General features: G+C 35.8%; 1 protein-coding gene across 1 annotated transcript in view; it reads left to right on the top strand.

The window, feature by feature from the left end:
• The window catches only part of LOC131910103 (low-density lipoprotein receptor-related protein 1B-like), an 83,729-nt gene that overhangs the window by 34,901 nt on the left and 21,839 nt on the right, over positions 1 to 26,989 (top strand). The window contains exons 5-6 of the mRNA XM_059262192.1: positions 11,513 to 11,687; positions 12,408 to 12,502. Coding sequence (XP_059118175.1) covers positions 11,513 to 11,687; positions 12,408 to 12,502 — 270 coding nt within the window. The remainder of the gene's footprint in view (positions 1 to 11,512; positions 11,688 to 12,407; positions 12,503 to 26,989) is intronic.

Below are 26,989 nucleotides of genomic sequence, written 5' to 3'. Positions count from 1 at the left end.
CATGAAGGGGTGTTGGATTTTGTCAAAGGCTTTTTCAGCCTTTAATGAGATGATTATGTGTTTTTTTTCCCTTTCGGTTTGTTTATATGGTGGATTATATTGACAGATTTTCATATGTTGAACCATCCCTGCATCTCTGAGACCATGGTGGATGGCCTTTTTATATTTCTTGGATTTGGTTTGCAAGTATTTTATTGAGTATTTTTGCATCAATATTCATGAGGGAAATGTGTCTGCAATTCACTTTCTTTGTAGGGTTTGGGTATCAGGGTAACTGTGGATTCATGAAATTAATTGGGCAATGTTCGTTCTATTTTTGTTTTGTAGAGTAATTTGAGGAGCATTGTATTAGCTCTTCTTTAAAAATCTGGTTGAAATCTGCTTCAAAACTCTCTGGCCTTAGGCCTTTTTTGGTTAAGAGACTTTTGATGACTGCATCTGTTTCCTCAGGGGTTATAGGTCTATTTAAATTGTTTATCTGACCTCGATTTAACTTGGTAAGTGGTACCCATGAAGAAAATTATACATTTCTTTTAGATTTTCCAATTTGATGGAGTAGAGGATTTTAAAGTATGTCCTTATGATTCTTTAGATTTCCTTGGTGACAGCTGTTACACCTTCCTTTTCGTTTCTGATGTTATTAATTTGGATCTTTTCTCTGTGTCTTTTAGTTAGTATAGATAAGGGTTTGTCTATCTTGTTGATTTTCTCAAATATACAACTCTTTGTTTCACTGATACTTTGTATTGTCCTCTTTTTTATAGTTAAATGATTTTAGGCCTCATTTTGAAAATTTCTTACTGTCTGCTCCTCTGGGGTGTGCTTATTTTTTTTCTATTTATTTTGTTGTTCTAGAGCTTTTGGGTGTTCTATGAGGTGTCTAGTATGATATTTATCTAATTTTTCTAATGTAGACACTTAATGATATGAACTTTCCTCTCAACACTGCTTTCATTGTGTCCCATTGTATTAATTTCCATTGAATTCTAGAACGTCTTTAATTTCTTTCTTTCTTTCTTTCTTTCTTTCTTTCTTTCTTTCTTTCTTTCTTTCTGTCTTGACTTATATTTCTTTGAGTGTTCAGTTTCCATGAGCTTGTAAGTTTGCTGTTATTTCTGTTGTTGTTGTTGATATTCAGCTTTAATTCTTGGTGGTCTGGTAGGATGCAGGGTGCTATTTCAGGGTTTTTCTTAAGAAGCTTCATTTTCATACCTTCCTCAGTTTAAGCCGAATGTGAAGTGAGGTTTTCAAACTGAACTCCAAATATACCCAACCATCCCTGCTTCCTGAGAAAAACACTGACTGGTTCAAGCTTTCTTAAAGGAAACAATAGCTTGCCTGTCTTAACATTCTCTACCTTCTACACCACTAGACTTCGCATTTATATGTTATTTGTGAAAGACCTTTTTTTAATAACTGTTTACACTAAGTAGCTCAGAATGGGGACAACTCATTATAATGATAATTGGTAATATATGACTATAAGCATATTCATCAAAAATTTAATAGTATTATTTATATGCAGTATGTGCAAAAATGCATATACATACACATGTATGTCCATATGTGTTATTTCTACTCTCATAAAATGATATTGGTTGGTATTCTCTAAAGGATCTAATTGAATATATATACTTATTTAATATATATACATATACTTATATACAATATATACATATACTTATATACAATATATACTTATATACTATATATAGTATATATATAGTATATATATATACTATATATATATATATATATATATATATATATATATATATATATTAGACTGCCGTAAGGCTGTGGTCTAAGCAATCCAACAACAGATGTGTTCTGATAGAAAGGATAAGGACCTAGAAGTTGTTCAGTCCATAAAGCTGAATATTTCAGCAGTCACAATCTTGTGCTGAAGTTCTAGGGAAGTCTTAGAAGGCCCCTGGTTTTCACCCTGTTTTGGAATCCTGAAGAAGTGAGTTCTAATAGCAGGGAAGAAATGTCTTGGGAACAGAATAGAAGAACTTTCCAATGAAAGTGAAGGAACGAAGACAAAAAACAAAAGCTTCCATCTGCCATGTGCTTTTTATATAATCTGCCACTAGAAAATGTGGCCCAGGATTAAGGTGGGTCTTGCTACCTCAAAATATCCAAAAAAGAAAGTCATTCATAGGCCTGCCCACCTACTTAGATTTTAGTCAAGTTGACAACCAAGATTAGCCATCACAAAAATCAAATATATTTTTATTCTGAGAGAAAAAGACCTTATAATTCATAGAAAGAGCTGGACAGCAAACAGCTTTATTCTCTGGTACCAATAATGCTTTTTTCTTGAGTCCCTTCTTGGGCCAAATTGTTTCCCATCATTCATATTGTCAGGCTTACTGAGTGGGTATGATAAATAACCTAACATTAGTGTGACACAAAGGCCATCTCACTTATTCTCTGCACATCTAATATTACAAATGAATAATTTCCATTCTATAGATGAGAAAGCTCAAGGTCATAGAAACTGAACTGTTGCCTCAAAGGCACAGTGAAGAACTTTACAGAAAAAAGCTTACCCTCAGAACCACATTATTAGCACTCCTGTATCCTTCATTATGCTGCAATAAGATGATTCAGGATTTCATTGCAAGTTACTGGAGCAGAATTTCATCAGCTCAAAGCACTATGCTTTTAAGGTGGTCCCAGAGCCCAGTCAGACCTCCCAAATGTGGACTGGTCAGAAGTATACTTTTCTTGCACAACAGTGTGCCTCTGAAAAATTTAGCACACTGCTGGTAGTTAACACAATAGGAATATTACAAATCATGAATGTACCTTCAAATTCCTAATGTAAGAAAGAATAATTGGGTTGATTGTGCTGGTTAGTTTTTGTCAGCTTAACACAAACCAAAGCCATCTAGGAAGGAGAACCTCAGCTGAAGAGTTGCAGCCAAAGGATCGACCCATGAGAAAGTCTCTGGAGCACTTTTTATTAATGATTGATGTGCAATAACTCATCTGAATGTGGGCAGTGCAATCTTTGGGTGGATGGTCCTAGGTGGTATAAAAAAGTAAATTGAGCAAGCTATGGAGAGCAAATCAGTAAGCAATGTTCTTCCATTGCCTCTGCTTCAGTTCTTGCCTTCATTTCCTGCCCTGACTTTCGTCAGTGATGGACTGTGCCCTAGGAAATGTAAGATGAAATAAACTTTTCCCTCCCCAAGTTGCTTTTGGACAATGTTTTACCACAGCAGAAGAGAAGAAAATCAACTAGGACATGTTTTGTTTTGTTCATATTTTTCTCTAGAGTTCCTCCTTTTATTTTATTCTTTAATTTAACCCTCTAATGATGTACTTACTTTGAGGTTCATGTTGCTTTCCACTTTCATAGATAAGTGAAACCTACAGTCATCTTTGCCATTTTGGGGAATATTAGAGCTTCATTTATACCTGAGTTTGGTTTCACTGTTGACCACACAGGTTCTTTCTCTTCCATGTCCCTCCCTTTTATAAATAAAAGAACTTCATGAGTTGAAGAAAAAAGAGGTTTAGCTTTAAGCACATGCTTATTTCTGACAGCATGTGCTTCCTATGTGCTCAGTATTGTCTGTAGATCCCCTGGTATTATCTTGGTGAAATGCACCATTGTCTTTCTCCTCCAAAATATTTTTGTTCATCTGAAATGTGAGCAAAGAGTTTTAGACACACAGTGGCAAGATTATGAGAGTCCACATCATTTTCAGGCAAATCTCATTTTTATTGGCAAAGAAGCTTTATGTCTGCTGTACTATTCTGCTGCCTCTGCCTTCATAGCACTGGTGGTATCAGTGAGTACTATCATGCTCATCTAAATATGTAATTCTCAATGAACTTTGAATCTAATGGAATTTATCTAGTAACTGTCCATTCATGTTTGAAACATCATCCACTTTTATAGCAATTATTTTGTCAATGAGAAGCAAAGCTTTTCTCTCTATATATTGCAAAGTATTAAATGTAATAATGGTTTGAAAATAATAATTATTCTAACAATTAGTACAGGAAGAATTAAGGTAATGAGAACAGGTCCACAATAACAATGCTTTCTAGACTTTAGAAACATTAGAAAGATTAGCTGTGGGACATCTGCTGCTTACTGATGACTGATCAGAATTTTCCATTTCTCATGTTCACCCAGAAAGTTTTTGTGGTGGAATAATAATATCTGTGATGCAAAAAAAGAGAAAGAAAGAAAAGAAACCAAAACAACCATAATGATGCCAACAACTTCCACCCATTGAGAACTTTGCATACATAGATAAATCTGGTAAATGCCCATACTATCTATGCCTATTTTTCATATTTTCAATTAGAAAAATGAGTATGCAGTTTCATTCTAATGTGCAGGATTTTAAAGAAACTCTATAGCACTTTTTAGGTTCCACACCTCAGGCATTAGACTTATGAAATGCTCTGTACTCAAAGATTAAAAAGTTCAAGACATTTCACTAACTAAAGGGACATCACATGTGGCAGTATATCTCAATGTGACTAAATAACTACAATGTAAGGTTAAGAGTAATAAGGACTGTACCATGGGGAAGCCACTTAGACAACTGAATCACAGTTCACACTGATTTCTGACATGGAGTTATTGAGGTACTCATTGAGTCAGGAGGAAGTAAGGAGGCCTTGGGGAAAATGGGTTCCCAGTTGATGAATCCATAGGCATGAAGATCTAGAAACCTTCGGGAGACCCTGGTAAGAAAGTAGCTATACACCATAGAGACTTCATGTTGCATCATATCCCCCCAAGAGATTATAAAAAAGTAAGGGATTGTTTTGTTGTTTTTTTTTCTTTTTTCCTTAACAAAATGGGGGACCACAGGTAAGATTTAAAGGTGATATAGGTGAGCTAAACCCTTGGAAAGATATATCAAGTGGAGATTGCAATGATAGTGAAACTGAGAAATAATGGGCAAGGATAATATTAGAAATCTACAGAAATATTCTAAATTCAAAACAAAAATTGACCAAGTCTGGGATTTGGGTCTGTTGGTAGACTTGTTGACTAGCATGCATTAAGTCCTGGTTTTGATACTGAGTGTTTCGTGATGGTGTACATCTAGCACTAAAGTGATAGAGACAGAAGGATCAAGAGTTCAAGGCCAGCATTGTTTACCAAGACCCTTCCTCCAAATTCAAAAATAAGAACAAAAATTAGTCTGGAACCTTAGGTGTAAAGAAGGGGACAGAGTTTTGATATTGCACAGAAGTTACGATATGACAAAGGGTTGAGGTGACAGATAATTAGACAGAGGTTAGAGAAACTAGTGCAGAAGTGAGCAAGAAGAGGTATGGTGTTTCTTTTATTGAGTGGCATTTTATATATGTGTGGAGGTGTTTATATGTGTTGTATGTGTTTTTGCATTGTGAATACACACGCAGTTTAGTACACAGGTGTGCATGTATATGTAGAGGTCAGAGATTAACATCTATAAAAAGAGGCTTTCCTCTATCCTGCCCCATCCCACAGCTATTTCCAAATAATCATTCAGAGGCTTGTATTAATTATAAATGTTTGGCCAGTAGCTCAGGCTTATTACTAACTAGCTCTTACACTTAAATTAACCCAGATTTCTTATCTATGCACTGCCACATGGTTTGTGACTTGTTATATCATTTTCTATACTTCTTGCTTCCTCAGCAGCAGGCTGGCATCTGCCCCAACTCCACCTTTCTTCATCTCTAGTCTTCAGTTTGATTGTATGGCCTAACCTTATTCTGCCTCATCGTTAGAGAAACATCTTTATTTATTAACCAATGAGAGCAACATGTATTCACAGCTTACAGAAAGACTATCCCACAGCAAACATCAGAATTTCCCACTGTAGTTCTGCAAACAGGGTCTCTCACTTGGACAAAATCACTTGCTAATTGGGATTCTCTGGCTACCTAGCTTGGCCTGAAGACTTTCTGTCTCCACTACCCACATGCTAGGAGTACAGAAAGTATGCCAGCCCATTCTGCATTTAACTGGGTGCTCTGATCCAAACTCTGGTCCTCACAATTGCACATTAACTGAGCCATCTTTCTAGTGATAGACATGTTTTGCTGAGCAGAATATCCTCAAGTTCCCTCCATGTTCTAGCATACATCAGATTTGTGTCTGTTTCAAGACTGAACAGTATTTCACTGGATGTTTATAGTGCATCTTGTTTATTTATTCATCTAGTAGTCAACATAGGTTGTTTCTAAATTTGACTATTTTCAAAATATCATTTTGAACATTATAATACAAAGTCCCTTTGAGAATTCATCTCTCCTTTACATGTATTAAAAATTAAAAAAAAAAAAACTATGCATGTTTGCAGAGGCCTAAAATCCCAGTCTTGGGAGGTACAGGCAAGTAGATCAGATGTTCAAGATCAGTCTCAGCTACATAATGACTTTGAGGTCAGCTTGGGATGCATAAGATCCTTTCACACAAAATGAGAGTAAAATGTGGAATTCCTGAGTTGTATGATAACTCTTTTGTTTTGATTTGAGGTAGCACCATCCTGCTCCTTCACTTTCACATCCCTACTATCAGCACACAAAGGCATGAAGATTTTCCAATATTTGTTAATCTGCTGTTGTTTTTATATTTGTTTTAATTCTAAATATTTAAATTTATTTGAACTGTTATATAACATGAAAATTTACATAATTCTATGGTACCTTGTGAAATCTTGATGCATATATGATATAACACTTAAATCATGGTAAACTTATCAATCTTTTGGGATATATCACTTCTTAATGGTGGAAACACTCAAAAATTCTTCTAGTTTTTTTTTAATGTGCAGTTCACTGCCATTACCTGTAGAAAACCTTCAGTGTTAAAGCACATAGAACTTATCATTTAAGTTAAGAACTTTTGTTCTACTGATTAACCCTTCTGATGCCTTCTTCTACTTGCCACAGTCTCTGTTAACTGCCACTTAACTGTGACTCCAATGACATCATCCACTTTAGGATCTGAAAATGAATGAGAGCATGTGGTGCTTGTCAGTCCAATGCCTGGTTTATTTTACTTAGTGTAATAATCTCAAGTTCTATCTATCGATTTTTATCATCTTTGGCTACATGATATCCCATTATTCATAGGTACCATGATTTCTCTTGTTGTACTCACTTTTGTGCTTCCATTTCTTGGATCATATAAAGAGTAGAGAATAAATATGAGACTTGAACTATGTCTTAAGATGCTGGTTCATTGATTTTGATTAGATACACAGTGATATGATTGTTGATTTTATTGTGGTTCTGTTTTTAAGCTTTGAGGAAATTCAAACTGCTTTGCACAGGGCTCTAATTGTTTACATTCTTACCATCAGTGGACAAGGGTTTTTTCTACAAATCCTACTGTCTTTTTGATAACTGCCATTTTTATTAACTTACTTTTTATTTTCAATTTTTCATATGATATATTTAGATCATGTTCTTTACTCTCTCCCAACTCCTCCTAGATCCTCCCACCTCCTACCTACCCAACTTAATGACAATTGTCATTCTTATTGGAGTGAGGGGGTGTCTGATCATTCTTTCAATCATTTTTCCTTCATTTATGAATAGTATATTTGAGCACATTTTCAAATTCTTTTGAATATTTTTATATCATCTAAGGATAAATTTCTATTTGAGTCTTCTGTTCATTTTTGAATCAGCTTTTGTTATTGTTTTTTGTTTTGTTTTGTTTTGTTTTGTTTTTGTTTTTTGTTTTTTTTTTGGTTTTTCAAGACAGGGTTTCTCTGTGTAGCTTTGCACCTCTCCTAGAACTCACTTGGTAGCCCAGGCTGGCCTTGAACTCACAGAGATCCGCCTGGCTCTGCCTCCCGAGTGCTGGGATTAAAGGCGTGCGCCACCACCGCCCGGCAGCTTTTGTTATTGTTGTTCAGCTATAACTTAAGATAATTCAACCAAGCACAGTATTCAAATTGACGGATTAATCTTCTCTTGGCTGTGCTAGTACTAGCCTACTCTTAGCTTCACCATGATATATATAATGATAACCCTCAAGTTCATCTGGTTGGCCTCTGTATTTGTTCACGTGTCTTGGCAATCACCCCTGCATCTTCTCACAGTACTCTCATTTTGTATTTTATGGGATTTTGCCTTTTACTATTCCAGTGGGAGAAAAACCCCAATATTATCTCAATATGCTTGCTTCTCCTTTTATATGCTGCCCTTTGAAAGCATTGATTAAATACACTGGGTTACTCATTCTGTCTTCCAGACCCAGCTTCTAGCTTCCCCCCTAGTTACTCTGGCTAACCTTTTTCTCTTTGTTTTCCAGTTCATCATGTTAACTGTGTCCAGCTGCTGTTTTTGATTATTCCACATACAGTGTTTGAATTTGAGGACTCTGGATTGATTTGCTCTTTAGCTTTGCTCTTACATTGTATCTATTTGGATATTTTATCATGTTCCTTTTCACTATCACAATGGACTTCACCTATGGGAATATGAGAACATTACTTAGGACATTTCTTCAACGAAAGACTAAAATTTGTTCTTGTTGTAGAAAAAATGAGGCTCTTCTTGTCTCCAATCAATTTAAATCTCCCACCTGACAAGTGAATTTCTTGCCAATACCTAAGAGTGTGTTGCTCAAGGCATAAACCCTATGACGATATTCTGACACTTGTGTATATCTAAAGAAATGATAGAAAAATCTAGAGCAAAATGTTTTTTTTTTTTCAAAAATTCTTCTTTTTAAACAGGAATGATTTTCCCCACCTACTTATAACTAATGATATATAAAATCTTTCTATTAATCCTATGGTCATTCTGTCTTGCTGTCACACTTATGAGTTACATTATACCAAGCTGCAAATATTCCACAAAAAATGATGATTCTTGTGTGGGGTTTGTCTTGATGATTACCACATTTCTAAAATCTCATTTACTTACCTTTATAGCTTTAGCTGGCATGCATGTGTGTGTGTGTGTGTGTGTGTGTGTGTGTGTGTGTGTGTGTGTATCTGTTTGTGTGTCTGTGTGTATGTCTCTCTCTGTGTGTCTAACATACAGCCATTCATCCGTCTGTCTTGTGATTTTGATACATTTGAAAATTAAAATTTATCATTCACCAGAGACTTTTGTGATAAGGAAGAACTTTGCAGAATATATCATTTGTGTTTAGTTCAAGAAAATGAGTTTTCCCCAAACAGAGGAAAGCTGAACTTTCTGAGAAACTTGCTCAAAGGCATTGTAGTGCCTTAATCAAAAAACAGATGTTAAGAGTCAAAATATATTGTTTCAATATTTTCATTAAAAAGAAGAAATATGCAGTGATTTTCTTTTAACTACTTTTCTTCACATCACTACTTTTCCTTCATGGACAGTTTTAGGGTCCTCTAAAACAATGAGTCGTGGGTTTAGTTATGGGGAAAAAAAGACAGGTTTGATTTCATCTGTCAGGCTAGTAACGCAAAATGTCATCTGGGGCCGAAACAATCACAAAGATAGAAAGTTCTGATTGAGGTTGTGGTGTGCTCAGACAAAAAACACCCTCAGCCTCAGGTGTTTTAGCCTTAACTTGAGTATTGTAGATAATTGATGTGCCCTTATAATTCCAGATTATAGATGGAGTGTTTACTAAGTCACTGTAAATCTTTATGTTGAATGTATGCTGCACATGTCTGAGGAAATTTTCAACATATTAGAAATATATGTTGATAATATATGTAAGAGTTTTGCTTTACAATTAAAGAGATGTATGCTCTCTAGTCCATATATTTGGTTCAATTAGTAAATAATTTAAAATATTCTGAGAATCAGATTGATTTAAAAAGTATTTTATAAATATGTCTTCTAGTAAAACAATATTACATCTCCAAAGGATTCTCAGAAATCCTTTATCTGTATGTTGCCTCAGGTTAAGATGAGCAAAGATGTTGCAAAAAAAAAAAACCAAAACAACAACAACAAAAAAAAAAAACCCTACATAACTGATACTGATAACAAAGAACCAGGGCCTCAGGGTTGGAGCCTGACCCCAAACCTCATTCTGTTAGCACTACCTCTCTGAAGCAGGTGAGCTCCAGAGGGTGGGACAGGAGGAAATGTACCCTGAGAGAGAAGGAAAGTCTAATTGTAAAGAAATGTATTATTTTTGTCTCAACAACAACAAGAAGAGCAAAATAAAAAGTATGCAATTGTGCTCTAACGTAAGCCCACATTCAGAAGGTAGAGGTTTACCAGGGACAGGAGGGAGCCCTACACAGGGGAGGGGCTGAGGATGTGAGACTGGAGCCAGCACTGTGAGGGCCAGGCAGACTGAAGAAAGGCTTCCTGACCTTGCAAGTATAGTAGCCAGGCCCCACCCACCTCTGTGCTCCACAGCCCGCACAATCACTGGACTCCCGGTCCTCTTCTGCTTTGTTAGCAAGTTTTGTATGTCTGGAGTTTTCTACTTTAATTGACTTTTCCCATTTAAAAAAAAAAATCTAGTTTGCTAGCTTACACTGAGTGGGAAGATGTATTGATTCCATTGGAGTGAAGTAGCAGCTGCTTTGACTGGTCAAGTAAGACAGGAAGCTCATGCCTGAGGACCACCTGAACCCTCAGTACCTCCACCCTTCCCACATCTCACTGACCAGTCTGTCTTTACACATGTCCACTGTAAGGTCAAGGAGCTGGTGACTAAAGAACCCTGGCAGTACTAAATACTAGAAAATAAAGAGAAAAAAGAGACAAGTCCAGGGATAAGCTCTCAAATGACATGGGTAATTACTAAAACAGTCCTACTATACATTACTAATCTCCATGATTTGGAGCAGTTCACTTTAGTATGTTTCTCTTTCTAAAATGCCCCTGGGTGTTTAAAACACATCCCCATGCTTGTTTTTCAAGATGCCCAACTCACTAATCAAAGAAAAACAGTGCAGAGGCCCTCTTTAGTGGCACTAACTCTATACTTAATTAGGTTTCAGTCATTACTCCAGAGTCAACATTTGGAGGAATGTTAAAATGCCTTTAGTTTTGTTCTCATATTCCATTAAATTCCTGATAATTGTCTGTGTTGAAAGGTGTTCAAATCTGCTGGTTTGGGGAAGGTTGAATTATTTTATTTCGCATAAGTAACAAATCAGCACTTAAAACATTGAACAGCTCATTTGTTAATGACACACAGTACTCTCTCCTAACCAGACCTGTGTGGTACCAACTGCAGAAGCTATTATTCTCACTCAAATCATGGTCACTTCTTCCCACAAGACCAGTGTCTACCGGAGTCTGTTCCGAAGGCTGACTGGTGAATCATTGACTGTTACTCTAATTTTGTTGATAATTGTTGCTTCAGGTTTCCTAATGCCTCAGCAGTTAGACATTAATGATTATGCAGACCTAAGAAGTGTTGATAAGGGAATGAGATTGCAATCTTGTACAATTTCTGCTGACAAATTAAAGTGTAAATTAGGTTTTCCCTTAGACAGAGCATAACTTACCTGAGGAGCCAAGTGTATGTGAACCTTCAGTCACTCTCCATTTTCTTTATCCTGTTTTGCAGATATTCAGAGCATCAGAGGGTTAGCAGTGGACTGGGTTTCACGTAATTTATACTGGATTAGCTCAGAATTTGATGAAACACAAATTAACGTGGCCAGGCTAGATGGCTCTTTGAAAACCTCAATTATCCATGGAATCGATAAGCCACAGTGCCTGGCAGCTCACCCAATCAGGGGGTAAAGTATGATTTAAATTTTTCTTTTTACATTTTGTACTTTATTTCAGATTTTACAGAAAATGATTGTTTAATTCAGATGATACAGGTATTGAGGATCCAGTCAAAATGTAAATGTGAGTATGGAAATTGTTATAGAGATTCAGAGTTCTGGTGAGAGATTTTTATCTAAATGAAATGCAATTTAGAAGTTCTCATTAGTGTGTATTTCTAGGGAATGAGAGTTTAGAACAAAAAGTTGTGGAGGAAAAGCAATTTCATTGGAATGGTGGTTGTGAATGCTTCCTTACTGCTTGGTCACTGCAAAGTCACCCTGCTCTTGTCTCTGGTGACTTCAGGAGCCTGTGTGATACCAAAGTTTTCAGGAGGAACAGATGAAATGAGTTTCTTCAAATCTACAGATTCTAATTCCTTCTCAGCCAAGAGGATTCAGTTTTGATGAAGGACAAAATGAAAGTAGTTTGTTGTAGTCTTAGTTAAACATCAGATTTGGATGGAGAAGGAAAATGAGAATAAGATAAAATTCTTTCAAAGAAAGGAAAATGGCAGAAGAGATGCTTTCCTCCTAGGAAAATGCACAGGGGCCCAACACTTTTAGGCCTTTTGGAAAAAGAATTAATTCTATGCCCAGAATATGTTTTCTTACTTTATTCTTTGCCATATGCTACTTTTCAATAAATGGATCTGCATGTAATATTTAATCTATATCTTTTGAATTAAGGAAACTGTACTGGACAGATGGAAATACAATAAACATGGCAAATATGGATGGAAGTAATATCAAGATTCTCTTTCAGAACCAAAAAGAGCCAGTTGGTAAGTTGTTTTTTTTTTTTAATATTAATAGTGACAGGTTTAATGTGATACACCTGCATGACTTTAAACACTGAAAAGATTACAGATTAATAACATAAATTAGATCGAGTTGATTGGTTCTATAGAACCGGTTTTCTCTGTATGAGGTGCCTTTTGTGTGTGTGTTGGGGGGGAGGAGGGCTGCTATTAAACTTCCTTAGCACACAGCCTGCCTGAGCATCTGTGTGGCAGATTCCTGTGTGCATATTATGACATTTGCTTGCTTCCACGTGCTCCCCTGCCTTCCCAACTCTGCCATTCTCCTCCTTGTGTTTTCCTGTATCCTGTTGGAGTACCCTTCCCCTCTTATCCTAGCTAGGGTTCTAATACTGCACTGAAAACCAGAACCATAAGCAACTTGTGGAGAAAAGGGGTTATTTCACTTCCACTTCCACATCACAGTCCATCATCAAAGGAAGTCAGAGAGGGAAATCAAGACCAGAAGCTGGAGATAGGAACCAACCAATGCAGAGGCCATGGATGGGTGTTTTTATTGGTTTGCTCAATACAGCTTGCTCAGCTTACTGTCTTCTACACCCCAGGACCACCTGCTCAGGAGTGGCGCCACCTATAATTGGCCAGGGCCTCCCATATCAATTACTAGTTAAGAAAACATACTATTGGCTTGCCCACAGTCCAGTCTGGTGGGGGCATTTTCTCAATCGAGGTTCTCTCTTCTCAGATGGCTCTAGCCTGTGTCAAGTTGACAAAACTTAGCTGGAACACCTTTCTCTAGACCAATTCCTTTCTTCTCATGGATCCCTTTCCACTTTTATGTCATACTCAGATGAGGATATTTAAATACAGATACATGTATGGACGAAAATGTAGTGTTTATCTTGTGAGTCTGGCCTGTTTTACTTTAAATAATAATCTTAGGTTCCATCTTTTTCCCCTGCAGATGCCATGATCATATTCTGCATAAAGCCATAAAGACTGAATAAAATTCTGTTCTATTTATGTGTCATATTTGTTTTTATCAGTTTTTCTGTTGAACCTCTAGCCACATTCCCTGTCTTGATTTTTCTATGTAATGTAAGCTATTTATAACTACAGATATGCAAGTATTGCTGTGTTATGCTGACTTAAAGTCCTTCAGGTACATGCCCAGGATTGATGGAGCTGAATCATACAATAACACTATTCTTGATTTTTTTTAATTTAAATATTATTTATTTTGTCTGTGTACCTGCATACGTTTCATGTGTGAGGGTATATATATATGTGTGTGTGTGAGAAAATGTGTGCATATAAATGTGGAGGTCAGAGGTCAGCCTCAGCTTTAGAAACTGTCCACTTTGTGTCTGAGGCTAGGACCCAAGGCTTCTGTGGATACTAGACTTGGATGTTCAAGAAGCCCCTAGGCTCTTCCTCAGCTCTGAGATTACATGTGGACACCAGCACACTTGGCTTTTTACATGGGTGCTGGGTACTCAAGTCAGGTCTCAATGTTTATGTGGCAAGCACTTTACTGGCTGAGCCACCTCCCCAGCTCCTAAAGGAATTCTAATTTACGTTTCTTCCATGGTTAAGGGCGTTGGATATTTTTTCCCACTGTTTGTTGGTAGTTTCGATTTCTTCTCCTGAGAATCATCAATTCAATTTATTGGGCCATGTATTGACTAGTTATTTTGGCATTTTGGATGTTTAATTTTTGAAGTTATTCACATTTTCTGTATAGTAACCTTCTGTCCAGTGTGTGATTGGCACAATTTTTCTCCCAATGTCTCGCTGTCTCTTCACTCTGACAGTTGTTTCCTTTGTCATGCAAGAGCTTTCTAATATCATCAATCCTATTTTCAATATCATCAGTCCTATTATTTCCAATATCATCAATCCTATTTTCAATATCATCAATCCTATTTCCAATATCATCAGTCCCATTATTTCCAATATCATCAATCCTATTTTCAATATCATCAATCCTATTTCCAATATCATCAATCCTATTTGTCAATTCTCAAGGATATTTCCCTTTCAGAAGGTCCTTGTCCAGACCTATACTTGATGTTTTATTTACATTTCCTTTGAGAAGTTTCAGAATTCTAGATATTGTGTTAATATCTTTGATGCATTTTGAGTTCACTTTGTACAGTGTAGAGATACAGATTTGCTACCAGTCTTTTGTATGTGACTGTCTGGTTGCAACACTTGTTGAAAAGACTTTTTGCTTCCCAGTGCATGCTGTATGTGAAATATGTTTCAACACAAGAAAGGTCCTCGTGACTTCACCAAAAATAACTCATAAACTTGTAATATAACTTTAGCAAAATAGGAGGATACAAAAATCAACATATAACATTCAGTAGCTTAGTAGAAAGTTTTTGCTTAGCATGTGGTAGGCAAACCTAATACAAGCTACAAGGGGATTCAACATGACAAAGAAGAAAGGAACTGAAAAAGACAGAAAGGTGGATGGATTTTCCATATTTAGGGAGTGATCGATAATATAAAACTAAATTTATTCTAGAAGTTATCTACATATGTAATATAATCCCCATCAAAATTCCAATTACACTCTTCATGGGACTAAAAAAGTTAATCTGTAAATTTGCATGGAAGCATACAAAATCCAAAATAGCCAAAGCAATACTAGGAAAAGCTAGACATTTCACTGTGCCCAATCCCAAACTACAGCATAGACCTACAATAACAAACCTGCACAGTGCTGACACAAAATCCAATATGTAGATCAATGGAAGAGAATAGAGATGTATAAATAAGCCTACTAAATTCTTTTTTAGTAATTTTAGTAATTTTCTACTAAATGCTCTTTGTTTGGGTCTAGGATCCTATTTAGCACAAGAGCTAATTAGTAAGAGAAAATTCTAAAAGTTTGGCTAAATTCACATGAACATGAGGGTTTTCAGGTAATTGTGAAGTCCAAAGAAATGTCCAAGCATGATACTTGCCCTTAGACAAAGAACAGCTAATGCAGACGGAATGTGCAACAGGGGAAATCCGTGCCATGGCCGTGCTTTGCAGAGATGTTTCTAACAGATATGTGCAGCTGGGATTTATGAGACAGAAGGCAACTACTACTTCAGTGTTTATTTATTCAGATTCACTGTAACCAAGTTTCCACTTTGTAGTGGTCAGATTTATCCCACCTTGATCCATGAAGGACAAGTGCCATCAAACACTGTGTACGGAAGACTGGCTGCACAGGGACAGAGTAGGTCAGTGATCCAAATAAAGAAAACCAGAATTCCTCAGATGATTTTAACTAGAAATAATTGGTATGTCAATTCACCATATTTTCTCTGAACTACTTCAGAGGCAAGATATTTGTCATCGAGACAGAAAAACAAGTCCTTTTAATCTGAAAATTTTTGCATCATTATAAACACTTGATTTGTTAAAAACAGAACAGTGCTGACATTCTTGTGCTGTTCCTATAAAACATTTTTGAAATCTCAAAAAATTATTTTAAGAGAGAGTATGTAACAGGTATCTCTGTGTACTAATATAGTTTCTTTACCTCCGTGTTTCTTTTCTCGCATTTTTATATCTCTGTGAGGCATGAATTATAACATTTGTTTCTAATTTCATAGTACCTCTTCAAAAAGACATAATAACTTGACTTTGCTTTTATATTAAGTATGAAAATTATAAAATGTACAATAGAAAACCATTGTTTGATTTTGAGATGTATATAGAATATTTTTAAGATGAAAAAATAAGTATTATAACCTTTTCATCAATAGTTTCTTCATTTTAAGAATATTGAATACACTGACTTGGCTTATCTTATTCTCGATAGTAGTAACTTATAATAGGTGCAGTTCCACAAAGGTTTAAAATAATGCCTTTTGTGTAGCCTAAAACAAACTTTTTGGTGTAAACAATGTAGTTCCTAGCTCTCTTCTTTGTATTACTTGTTTTGAGAATTGTCCATAGTTGAAATTCAGGCGAGTGTTAGAAATCTGGGGCAGACTGAAATGCAAATCCTCTGTGAAGAAGGCAGAGCAGAGGATGGATGGAGGAGGTTCAGCTGCAGTTTGTCAGAGGCCACCCAGAAGGTACAGGACTGAGAGCTATGATGAGAAATCAGTTCTTTACACTGTAATGTGGGAGTCATAGGTTACACCAAAATATTAATGTATATGCTTGTTTCAGTATTGGAGACTTTGCCTTAGCCAGACCCCTACTGAAATATTAAAGTAAAAACTCCACAAAAGCTTGCATGTTATAAAGGACGTTTATCTGGAAGGAGGGATGGGGAAGGGTGAGAGAAAAAGGGCAAGTGGGGGAGTTGAACAAGGGAGGGTGACTGAGAGGGTGATTAGGAGAGGGAGAGTTTCTATTTGCACTTTGCATTGGCTTCATGTGATGCTGTGCACTGAATGCTACTTTCACTGTGGTGACAAATGCTGGATACCTGCTCCCTTTCAGTTGTTTTTGTCTCCAACAATTGCTTCAAAATAAGATTTCAAAACAACACTTTTGTAAAATGTTAAGCTGTTGTACTCCTCTTTAGCTTTTCTTTAGCTGTCTATCATGAGAAACATGTCCGAGCTGATGCATCACAAACGTCCTCCATCCATAACTACCCATGAAAACTGAGTAGCTTGAGTCTTTCAGCATCTAAGCACAGGAACAAAAAGGAGGTTTAGAAACCCAGAACCTACAAACCATTTTAAAAACTTTCATATTTCCAAAGAATATTCGTGATGCAGCATTTGGGGGTAGAGTGTTTTAGATGATGTGTAGGGAGCCGAACAAATCTGTGTTTATCATTCTACTTTGACAATCATTGACAATCTGTATGACTACTGAATTTCTTACTTTTTTAGGAAATTGTTCCAATTCCTACAAAATGGAGATACTGGTACATAATATGTGATCATGTGGAGCTACAGGTTCCCTGGATAGCATTTCATGTTCCAGTAATATGTTCCATACTTAGTGCTCCAGGATATTCATACACTTGTTCTGGGATATTAAATCATTGCTTTTCATAGTATAAAACTGTGAAATAGCATAATTTTCTAACAAAACAATATAAATAAATACATGTAGTCTGTTAATTGCTAAAATCAATGAGATGCGAATCAAACCTGGTAAAACCTTCTTAGTATACAATTCTGGATGATAAGCCTGGATGTGTTATTCACCCTGTAGAATGTCACCTCCTACAAATGTGACCAAAATGACCCTGCTTTTTAAAGCATCTGAGTTTTGTTTTGTTTTGCTTTTAGTGTCATAGAAAATACAATTTATCTTAGTGATAGTAATGCATCAGAGGAGAGAAGGAAAGGTCAAAATGATAACTAAAATTTAGGGAACTAGTTATTGCAGGTCCTTCAGATAGTCAGTTGGCTAGGATGTTGACCACTAATATCATTTCTGCTCAGTAAATACTGCAAGATTTTAGGAGAGGTGTTTTGCAATCATTTGATGCTTTCTAGTGAAGAGTTTTTGTATCTTTCAGGAGGCTTCTCAGGTGAGCAATATTATTGAAACAATTTTTTAAAAGGCTCTGAAATGCTTTTATATTAGTTTTATAGTTCTGGTAATTAAATCCTGAGACTCACACAGGCGGGGCAAGAGGTCTACTACTTAGCTAGACTAGCCTGCATCTAACATCTTTTTCTTCTTGCATAAAGTTTTCTGGAAGTGGTGCTGTTACAGTATCGAAGTCTAACAATAAAGCCACATTTATATAGACAATAAGATATGGTTTTGCCTTGGGTTGTCATTTACAAAACTAAGTTGCTCCTTTTTAGCTCCTTTTGTGTTCAACTTATTTTAAAATATATTAAAATATCCTTGTCAAATAAATTTGTACATCACTATGTTATTTTTTTCCACCTATTTCTAAATACTGGATCTACAGTTTTCAGAGTTTTAGCAGAGAAATAGTGCTAGTATTTTTTTCTTTGTGCATATGGGCCTTATTGTGTGCCTGAACATGTGTGTGGTGGGGAGGGACAGACAGATAGACAGATAAAGGCAAAGACAGAGACTCTTTGATTGATTGATTAATTGATTGCCAGGATTTTTCATGGCATCTGATTGAAAAGAAGGAACAGCTAGCATACTTTAGTGGACTGTGAGGAAGAACAGTATAGACATGTTCAAGGAGAGATGGAAGTGCAGGTCAGGGACAAATATCTTCCTACAGATTCTACAATTATACTCAGTGTAGTCTTTCAGATCATCCTAAGTTTTAAGAATTTTCTTTTCTTTTCTTTTTTTTTTAAGGCTGATTGATTAAAGATAGTAATCCTAACTACAAAATTTATTCCCAGCAACTCCCAGGTTCATATTTAATACACTTGAAAGTTCTAAAAACAAACTATATCTTATCTATTCATACACTTGTCCTTACACACACACATATGTTTGCATACTTGTGTTTTTGCACATGTAGCCACTGATGTATGGTAATCTGAACACTGATTTCCATAAAGTTTTACACAGTTTATATAGAAGAAATATTAACCAGCTCTGGTAGGTGGACAGCAATGCATTTAGTAGTCATGACTTCTGAATAGAAGGTGATAAATTATTTTATTATATTGAGTTTACCATACAGTAACATAATGCTGAATGTTATGTAAAGGATCAAAATATGTTCTTTTTTGCTAAAGAAAAGAAAATGAAACAGTTTGAAAGAGTGCTTGTAACTAATAGTCACAGAAATATGTAGGTATTGAAATTGAGAAAATGAAAGAAAAAGATGGATAAAGAAGGAAGAAGGAAGGAAGGAAGGAAGGAAGGAAGGAAGGAAGGAAGGAAGGAAGGCTAACAGCTTCACTTCAGCTCATACTTCTTCAGTATGCATTTTTATATACAAAGTAGCTTCTGTTCAGTAAGTACCATGGATGGCACAAAGAAGATTTCACAGAGTTTACTTGTAATATTTGTATCTTAATGAAAAAAAGAATGAGGAGATAGGAGGAATCCACATCTTGTGTATGCCTATGTGGAGGAGTTTATAGAAGAAAAAGGAAGACAAATTTTAACTCCCACAGTGTCGCAGTTATTAGGTGACAAACAAGATAGGTCAGGGCAATTTCCTCGTAGTTTGTAACCTACAACTAAAATCACTGGGACCACTGTGGAACCTCTTCTTTGCTTCTCCTTGTCAGTCGGGTGCAGAACCCTAGGCTGCCTTTTTATGGATTTCCTTCATCCTCTTCCATTCTTTTGTCTTCTAGTAAAACAACTGTTACTCTTTCACAAGGCTCCTTGGACTTTTCGGATTGGGCTGAAACCTCTTCAAATAGACTCTGTTAGAGTTATTCATTTCACCTTTTGACTCTTGTCCCCTGGCCACTGGAGAGGATGTTTGGGAACAGTGTGTTTGGTTTGTCATCGTGGCATGAGCTCAGCTCAATGGTTGGCACAGGAAGTAGTCTTCAGTAATTATGTGTTCGGTTGACTCCTGAGCAGGAAACAAGGAAGGCTAGTAGATTTGTATCATGCAGCCATTCTCCTAAAGAGTGGTGTGAAAAACTATAAACAACAAATGCATGATTAGATTGGAAGGCAAAAGTGGAAAGACTTGGCTTCTAAATGTTCTGCAGGCATTTGTTATGCTTGCTCATTCCTCTCCCTCCTTTGTTACACTCTTAACCATTTGGCTTTGATTAAAACCTCAACCAGAGATATCTCACACAATAAACAATAGGCTGAGACTGTGTTAATTGTTATCCTCTTATAAAGTCTCATAGCATAGGAAACAAAGAAAAAAAAGATTTATTACAATAATCACTCATTTATGCCAATCCTATTACTTGTAATATTTTTATCTTTTTCAACAGTTTTCATAGTGTCTAAAATAAATTCAGAGCATAGTGCTTATTATCTGATTTTCTTTTGTCATAATGTTTTAACTACTATTTCTTGAACCATTTCTTAGAATCTGTTCAATAATTTACATCAACTGAGACAAAATAATAAAGAATTTCAGAATGCAATCTTTTTATTTTTAAAAATCATCAGTATAACTGCTTTTTCTTATATTTATGAAATATTTAAATTTATGAGACAAGTAACTTGATAAAATAGTTTTGTACTTTTACATACAAACTTCTTTTTAACGTAAAGTCAAGGTTAAGCTGTATGAGGAAATACTTCTCGAAGAATCCATGCTGTGATATTTCACTTGGAAAGTGCTATCAGAACTAGTCCCCTGAGACACTTTCTAAATTGGAATTCTATGGTCTTGTGAATGCATGTATTAATGTGTGAAAAAATAAATACAACCATTTTTTGCTGATGCGCATGACAGTTATACCATGAAGTACAACATAAGGACATTTATTATTGCATTATTTACTGATAGCTTTACTTACTTATTGTAAGCAATTAGAACTATTATTTAATGATGAGCCTTTCTGAGTAAATTCTGGCTTCTCTGCCTTCCTGCTACTTTCCTCAGACAATAGTCATGAAGAGAACAAGGTGACTAGGTGATGAAAGCCTCTGTTTGGTGATTTTTATCTCCTGGATATTGCTGGCATGCTTTATTTAATATTGCAGAATATGAAGTGCAGATCACATGTCTGTACAGAAGCATTGGCTTCTGACAAATGTTGCTGCACTTCCTTCCAACCACAAAGATATGCTTTTGTATCACCGCAGTCCGGGACCTCTGCTACACTTTGCAATTAAAACTATCCACGGTGACTTCTATCTATGCACTGAGAATTCTCAAGCAACTTGCAGATTTTTTTATGTTAATTACACACAGCAGCCAGTCTCTAGAGGGTCATTCAGATATCTCATTCATTCACAAACTATGGCTCCTTGAAAGAAGTTAGTGTTTGAAACAAAAGTTTATGTTAGGAATCAAAACCAAATATTTCCAAAGTCATATTCATCCTTCATCGAGAGCTTGATTTCATTGAGTAGCATTCTACTGAGTTTCATTCATCCTATTTCAAGCGAAGAGCAGGAAAAAAATATCACAGAATCCCTTGAAGCGTGGGCAGGAAGAAATTTCCAGAGCCTTGCTATCCATGAGAAATAGAAGCCAATTAGGGCACAGCAGAGGGCTTTTGGAGCAAGCAAGACTATGCAAAAATTCTCTCGCCTCTACATACTGTAATTCACAGTTCATTATTTCTGAATCCTTAAATTCTAGTATTTAATTGTAGGAAATTGACACCCTGGACTATCCAGAATGTAGACTTGTGTTGTTATTGTAATTTACTGATTCTTTGTTTGATTGCTGCTCCATTTATATGTGTGACATAATTCACATAAAAATTCATACTCATATCAAAATATCCAGCTCACATTTTATTCACATGCGCTATTGGAGATGGAGTGATTGCAGCCTGCAACAGTTTAAGCTGAATAACTTTATTTCTTTTAAATACAAACCAATATTCCAATTATCTATTGATGAATTAAAAATTAAATATTGAATGAAGTTTTTTTTTTTAATTGAATTATTACTCAGTCTTGAATGAATTAAGGACTTAGGGCAGTTTACAATGACAGAAAATTTTAGTTTGGCATATAAAGTAGTTTCTGTTCTTAAATTGTGCTCAGATTATAAATTTTATCCTGTAATCCTGAAAGAAAGCAACTTGCGTTGTCAGTCAGCATCACTCTCCATGCATTATTCTTAAGAATCTAGAATACTATATATTTTAGCTCCTTGGTAATCTCTTTTGTTTTTAATATAATCACAATCATAGGCCATTTATTTACATAAACTTCTAATATACCTTCTTGAACTCTACCAACCACTTTCTATTATTTAATAATTGCAATCCATGTCTTGTGTTAATAAATTTTATAATATATGTGGGTAAGGTTTCCAAGAACATTTTATGACATAAAATGAATTAAAGCCATGATTTTTAAAGCAAGATATTAAAAACATAACTACTATTTTTTACTCAATATAATGATCTGTTGTACCTGAAATTTCACTTCTCAGCAAGTCACTTTTATGTATAAAATGTAATTAATATATAAAGCTAAATATACCAAAAAATATTAAAAAATAGGAACACTGGCCAGATAACTTGACAATGTTATTATAATTATTAATATATACATACAAATAATTTGCACTTATTGTACACTAATATTATTATTCACTTACTAATTGTTCAATTGTTACATCCAATAAAATCTTACTTAAAAAAATGTCATGTGGTACATTCTAGATTCCAGATACTGAAATCAAGCAATCATACCTATCCTCAGGAAAGTATTTTTTCAATTAGGGAAAAATAACAGATAATTACAAATAACATTTTTTCAGCCAAAACCCATTAAAATAATCCATTAGTGTTAAGTGCTGGACAATATAAAGATGTAAAAACAAAATAATGTATTCTCAGTATCTACTGGGAAACCTGAAGTAGTAAAAACAAAGAAAGACGCTATAACCAAATTAATGATGTTTAGAAATTTCAGCAAAACCTTAATCGTAAAAACTATGCTTTTGTTAAAAAAAAAAAAAAAAAAAAACACGCCAATAGGCTATGATGTCATCATTTAAAACTAGTCATAATTAGTCAGTAATTAGCAGGTTAAATAAAAAGAAGGGCGCCCTCTTTCTGCTTTATTAGCTTTGTAAACTACAGTTGTAAAAAACAAAACAAACAAACAAACAAACAAACAAACAAACCCAGGAACTTGGGGCTGGATATATGACTCAGTGGTTAAGAACATTGGCTGCTCTTGCAGAAAACCTCAGTTTGATTCCCAGCACCCACATAGCCATTTACAATAGTCTGCCATTCCAGCCCCAGAAGATCTGGTGCTCTCTACTGACACCAGGAACACATATGGTGCACAGACATACATGTAAGCAAAACAATCATACTCAGAAGTAATGTAAAATCATAATAAAAAAGAATAACAAGATTTGAGACTTAAAAAGAAGTAACAGAAGAGGGGGAGGGTCTTGTTCTTTGAGGGAGGGAGAACTCAAAATAAGATCTGAATGAGCATGGGATGTATACAAACTGAATCTGCTACATGAGCATCCAGAAGGGGGGAAAAAGTAATGACTGAGAAGAATGCTCAACATTAGATTGCCAGGAACTACAATTAAAAATCAATAGAATGATATAACAGTGTTTTACAATTTTTACTTTTGAATTTCTTAAGCTATAAAATTATAACTTTGACAAATGCAAAACAATGGCTATAAAAACTGTTAAAGTGCTTTTAAATTAAACCAGTTCTCGTAAGCAAAATGCAAAATCTTATCATTGATTCTGGTTTTCCATTTTTCGTTTATTATTTCCACAAGGCTCATAATGTTTATCAGTCACCAAGACATAAACAATAAATATGCCTGATATAAACAATAGACTGTGCCAAGTAAAATATTTTATATGAGAGTGATGGAAGTGATCTGAATCTTAGCCTGAGAAGATATGCAACAAAAATTAGTCCATCGACTCCTCCCAGATATTCCACACGGTATTGATTAGTACTTAACACAGGGCACATCACAGGGCAAGTGGAGAATAGTTGAGTCCAGGAAAAGTTAGATTGGTGAACTCTATTCAGTTGATGGTGTGCCTTTCAAAAAACGGAAAACTTTATGAGATACTTTCATATTCAAGTGCATTTATAAAAATCATTGCATAGAAATGCCTTTCATAAAAAATGAAAACATTTGCCATCTATAAAATATTGTAAATGCAGACATAAAATGTAAATAAATAGTACTAGTACCTGAAAAAATGATGCAGAAAAATAATCTTTTGAGTTTTTAGTCAGGGTTGTCTATGAAACGCCTCAAACATCATAGGTTATTGCTATCGCCCTTGGTTGTCCCCACCTACTACCCCGCCCAGATGTGGAAAGTAAGTCCCAGTAGCTGATGACACCACACGCTTTGAATACAGAACACAGTGTGCTTGAGCTTTGTCTAACCTGAAAGCCTCCTATCTTGAGGACTAGCTTTCATGGTACAAGAAGGTAACAAGAAGGCTGCTAAACAAGGGAAGCAATGAATAGTCTACCCGGATATGATGCCTATGAACCACAATGACCAGCATGGCACTATAAGGGTACAGTAGCGGCACACATACCTTGGTGGTAGCCAACAGCTTTCTAATTGGACGAAGGCTCATTCAACAATACAGAACATGACTGGTACTGGAAACCTGGCTACCTGGAGCTAGTGAGGTCATGGGTCCTGGAGGAGAATTTAAAACTGCCTCTTTACTAAACCAACATATTCCCTAACTACATTGTAAATATTTATCTTATGCCCATGGATAAGTGTAGCTCACACCCCTCATCAATGCAACTTCTCTTTATAATCGAGAGAGGCTATTACAGAAACAATAGCCAATCAAAATGCAGAGTTGGAGATCCCAGCTACAGTGGAAATATGCACAATAGAACTCCTGAACCTATGGCTCAGGAAACATTGCTGAAGAGGGCAGGAAGATTTTAGAAGCTGTAGGAACAGGAAATTTTCTGTGAGATTTTTTTCCTAGGAATGTCAAAGAAGTTACACTCTTGAAGTTTGAACAATATGATTGCCTAAACATAACCTGAACAAGGACTATGGTATGACTGTACACACGATAAAACAGAAAGGAAAAAGCCAGAAGTCTTCAACCCTAGATAAAGAACTAGAGGCAATTAAGAAATGCTGAGAGCAGAGGACAATAGTTTTCTTTAAGGCAGAGCATATCAACTCATAATATAATACCAAATAGTGATCCCTGAAAACCATAAACACACATGTAACATTGCACAGACGGAACAGGTAGTATTTTTGTATTTAGCTATTCATATGTATATTTTAATATATATATATATATATATATATATATATATATATATATATATATATATATACACAAATTAATCAAAAAGAGGTCATGAACTTGAAAGAGAACAAGGGGAGAAAACATGGGAAAGTTGCTGGGAGTAAAGGGAATGGGAAAATTATCTAAATATAGTCTTAGAAATATTTAAAAATTAATGCAGGCAGCTCTCTCGTGTAAACTTTAAGCAATGCTCTCCAGCTGGAAAATTACACAGAACCAACAATGCAATGTCACAACCAAGACAGCGACTGCAGTGCAGTTTGCCCACCTTACTCCGATTTCTCAGTTCTGTTTGTCTCGCTTTGTGTTTGGTTATTCAGGTCTACAGAATGTGATGCTGTGTGTACATGGCTGTATCCACCAGCACAACAGCTCTTCACCTTATCCCTTTGTAACTCCCTCCGCTTCCCTCTTGACATTGAACCTCTGCTTCCCCACGTAGAAATGAAGCTTCATACTGTGGTCACGCAATCTTCTGAGACTGGATTTTCATTGCAGATTTCTTTCTGTGGAATCCCTGGCCTTGTTTCATTTGTAATAACAATTTGCTCTCTGTTTTGTCTGTGTAGCATTCCATAACCCTAGAGAAACTTCAGTGGTTACAGTTCTGCGATTTATAATTCAGTTACTCTAAACATTCAAGTACAAGTTTTTGTTTGTAAAGTTTTTGTTATTTTTTTTTCTGGCATAAATCTCCAGGTATGCAATTATTGAGTCCTTAGGTGATAATATTCTTAAGTTTTATGTATTTGTTGCTTCTTATGTATGTACGTGTGTATTGTGTTTTCATTTGTGTGAGCACAGTTGTGCATATAGGTGCAAGTGAGTGAATGGGTGCATGCATGTGGAGGCCTGAAGTTGACACTGGTTGTCTTCTTCAATCGCTCTTCACGTTATTTACTGAGACAAGGTCTCTTCCTGGTAGCGCTGGGACTACAGGTGCCAGTCATTTCTGCCTGGCTTCACCTGCCTGAGATCTGGGGGTTGTAAGTCCTGTTCTCATGCCTGTGGGGCCAGAGATTTTGCCACCGAGCTATTGGCTCAGGCCTATACTCGGCTTTTAAAGCTTCTCCTGTTGGTTTTCCACAGTGGCTCTATCATTTCACATTCCCAGCTGTAGCATGTCAGTGATGAGCACTTAGCTTCCCCAATAACTTTTAGTTTAGCCATTCTGATAGATGCATAATAGTACTCATTACAATCTGAATTTGAATTTCTTATGATATTGAACATCTTCTCATGGGCCCATTTGCCGTCTGTGTATTGTCTTCTGTTTGAGTTTTAGCATGTTTTCTTGGCACTTCTTAGACTCTTTAATCTGATACTTCTGTTATTCATACTTGCCTGTTGTTGGTTATGTGGGTTACAAATGCTTTCTCCAGATGTAAGTGTGGCTTTTACCACCTTTCACAGAAAAGGTTGTCAAGTGTTTGCTTTATAATCAAAATTATGTCGAGGACCCTCTGTTTTGTTTTTGTTGTGTTTGAAACATGGGTCCAGGCTGGCATTGAACACAATCCTGAATCATACTCCTGAGAACTAGGATTACATTCATTTTCTAGCATGCCTGATAATGGCAATCTATTTATAATAATCAAATCATCTGCAATTATCAGCTGTTGTGATTACCAGAGAGATGGGTACAAGTTTTCAACATGATTTAGCTTTAAAT

Source organism: Peromyscus eremicus, chromosome 4 (assembly GCF_949786415.1).
Source record: "Peromyscus eremicus chromosome 4, PerEre_H2_v1, whole genome shotgun sequence".
Taxonomy (NCBI): domain Eukaryota; kingdom Metazoa; phylum Chordata; class Mammalia; order Rodentia; family Cricetidae; genus Peromyscus; species Peromyscus eremicus.
This window is presented reverse-complemented; position numbering and strand designations above follow the sequence as displayed.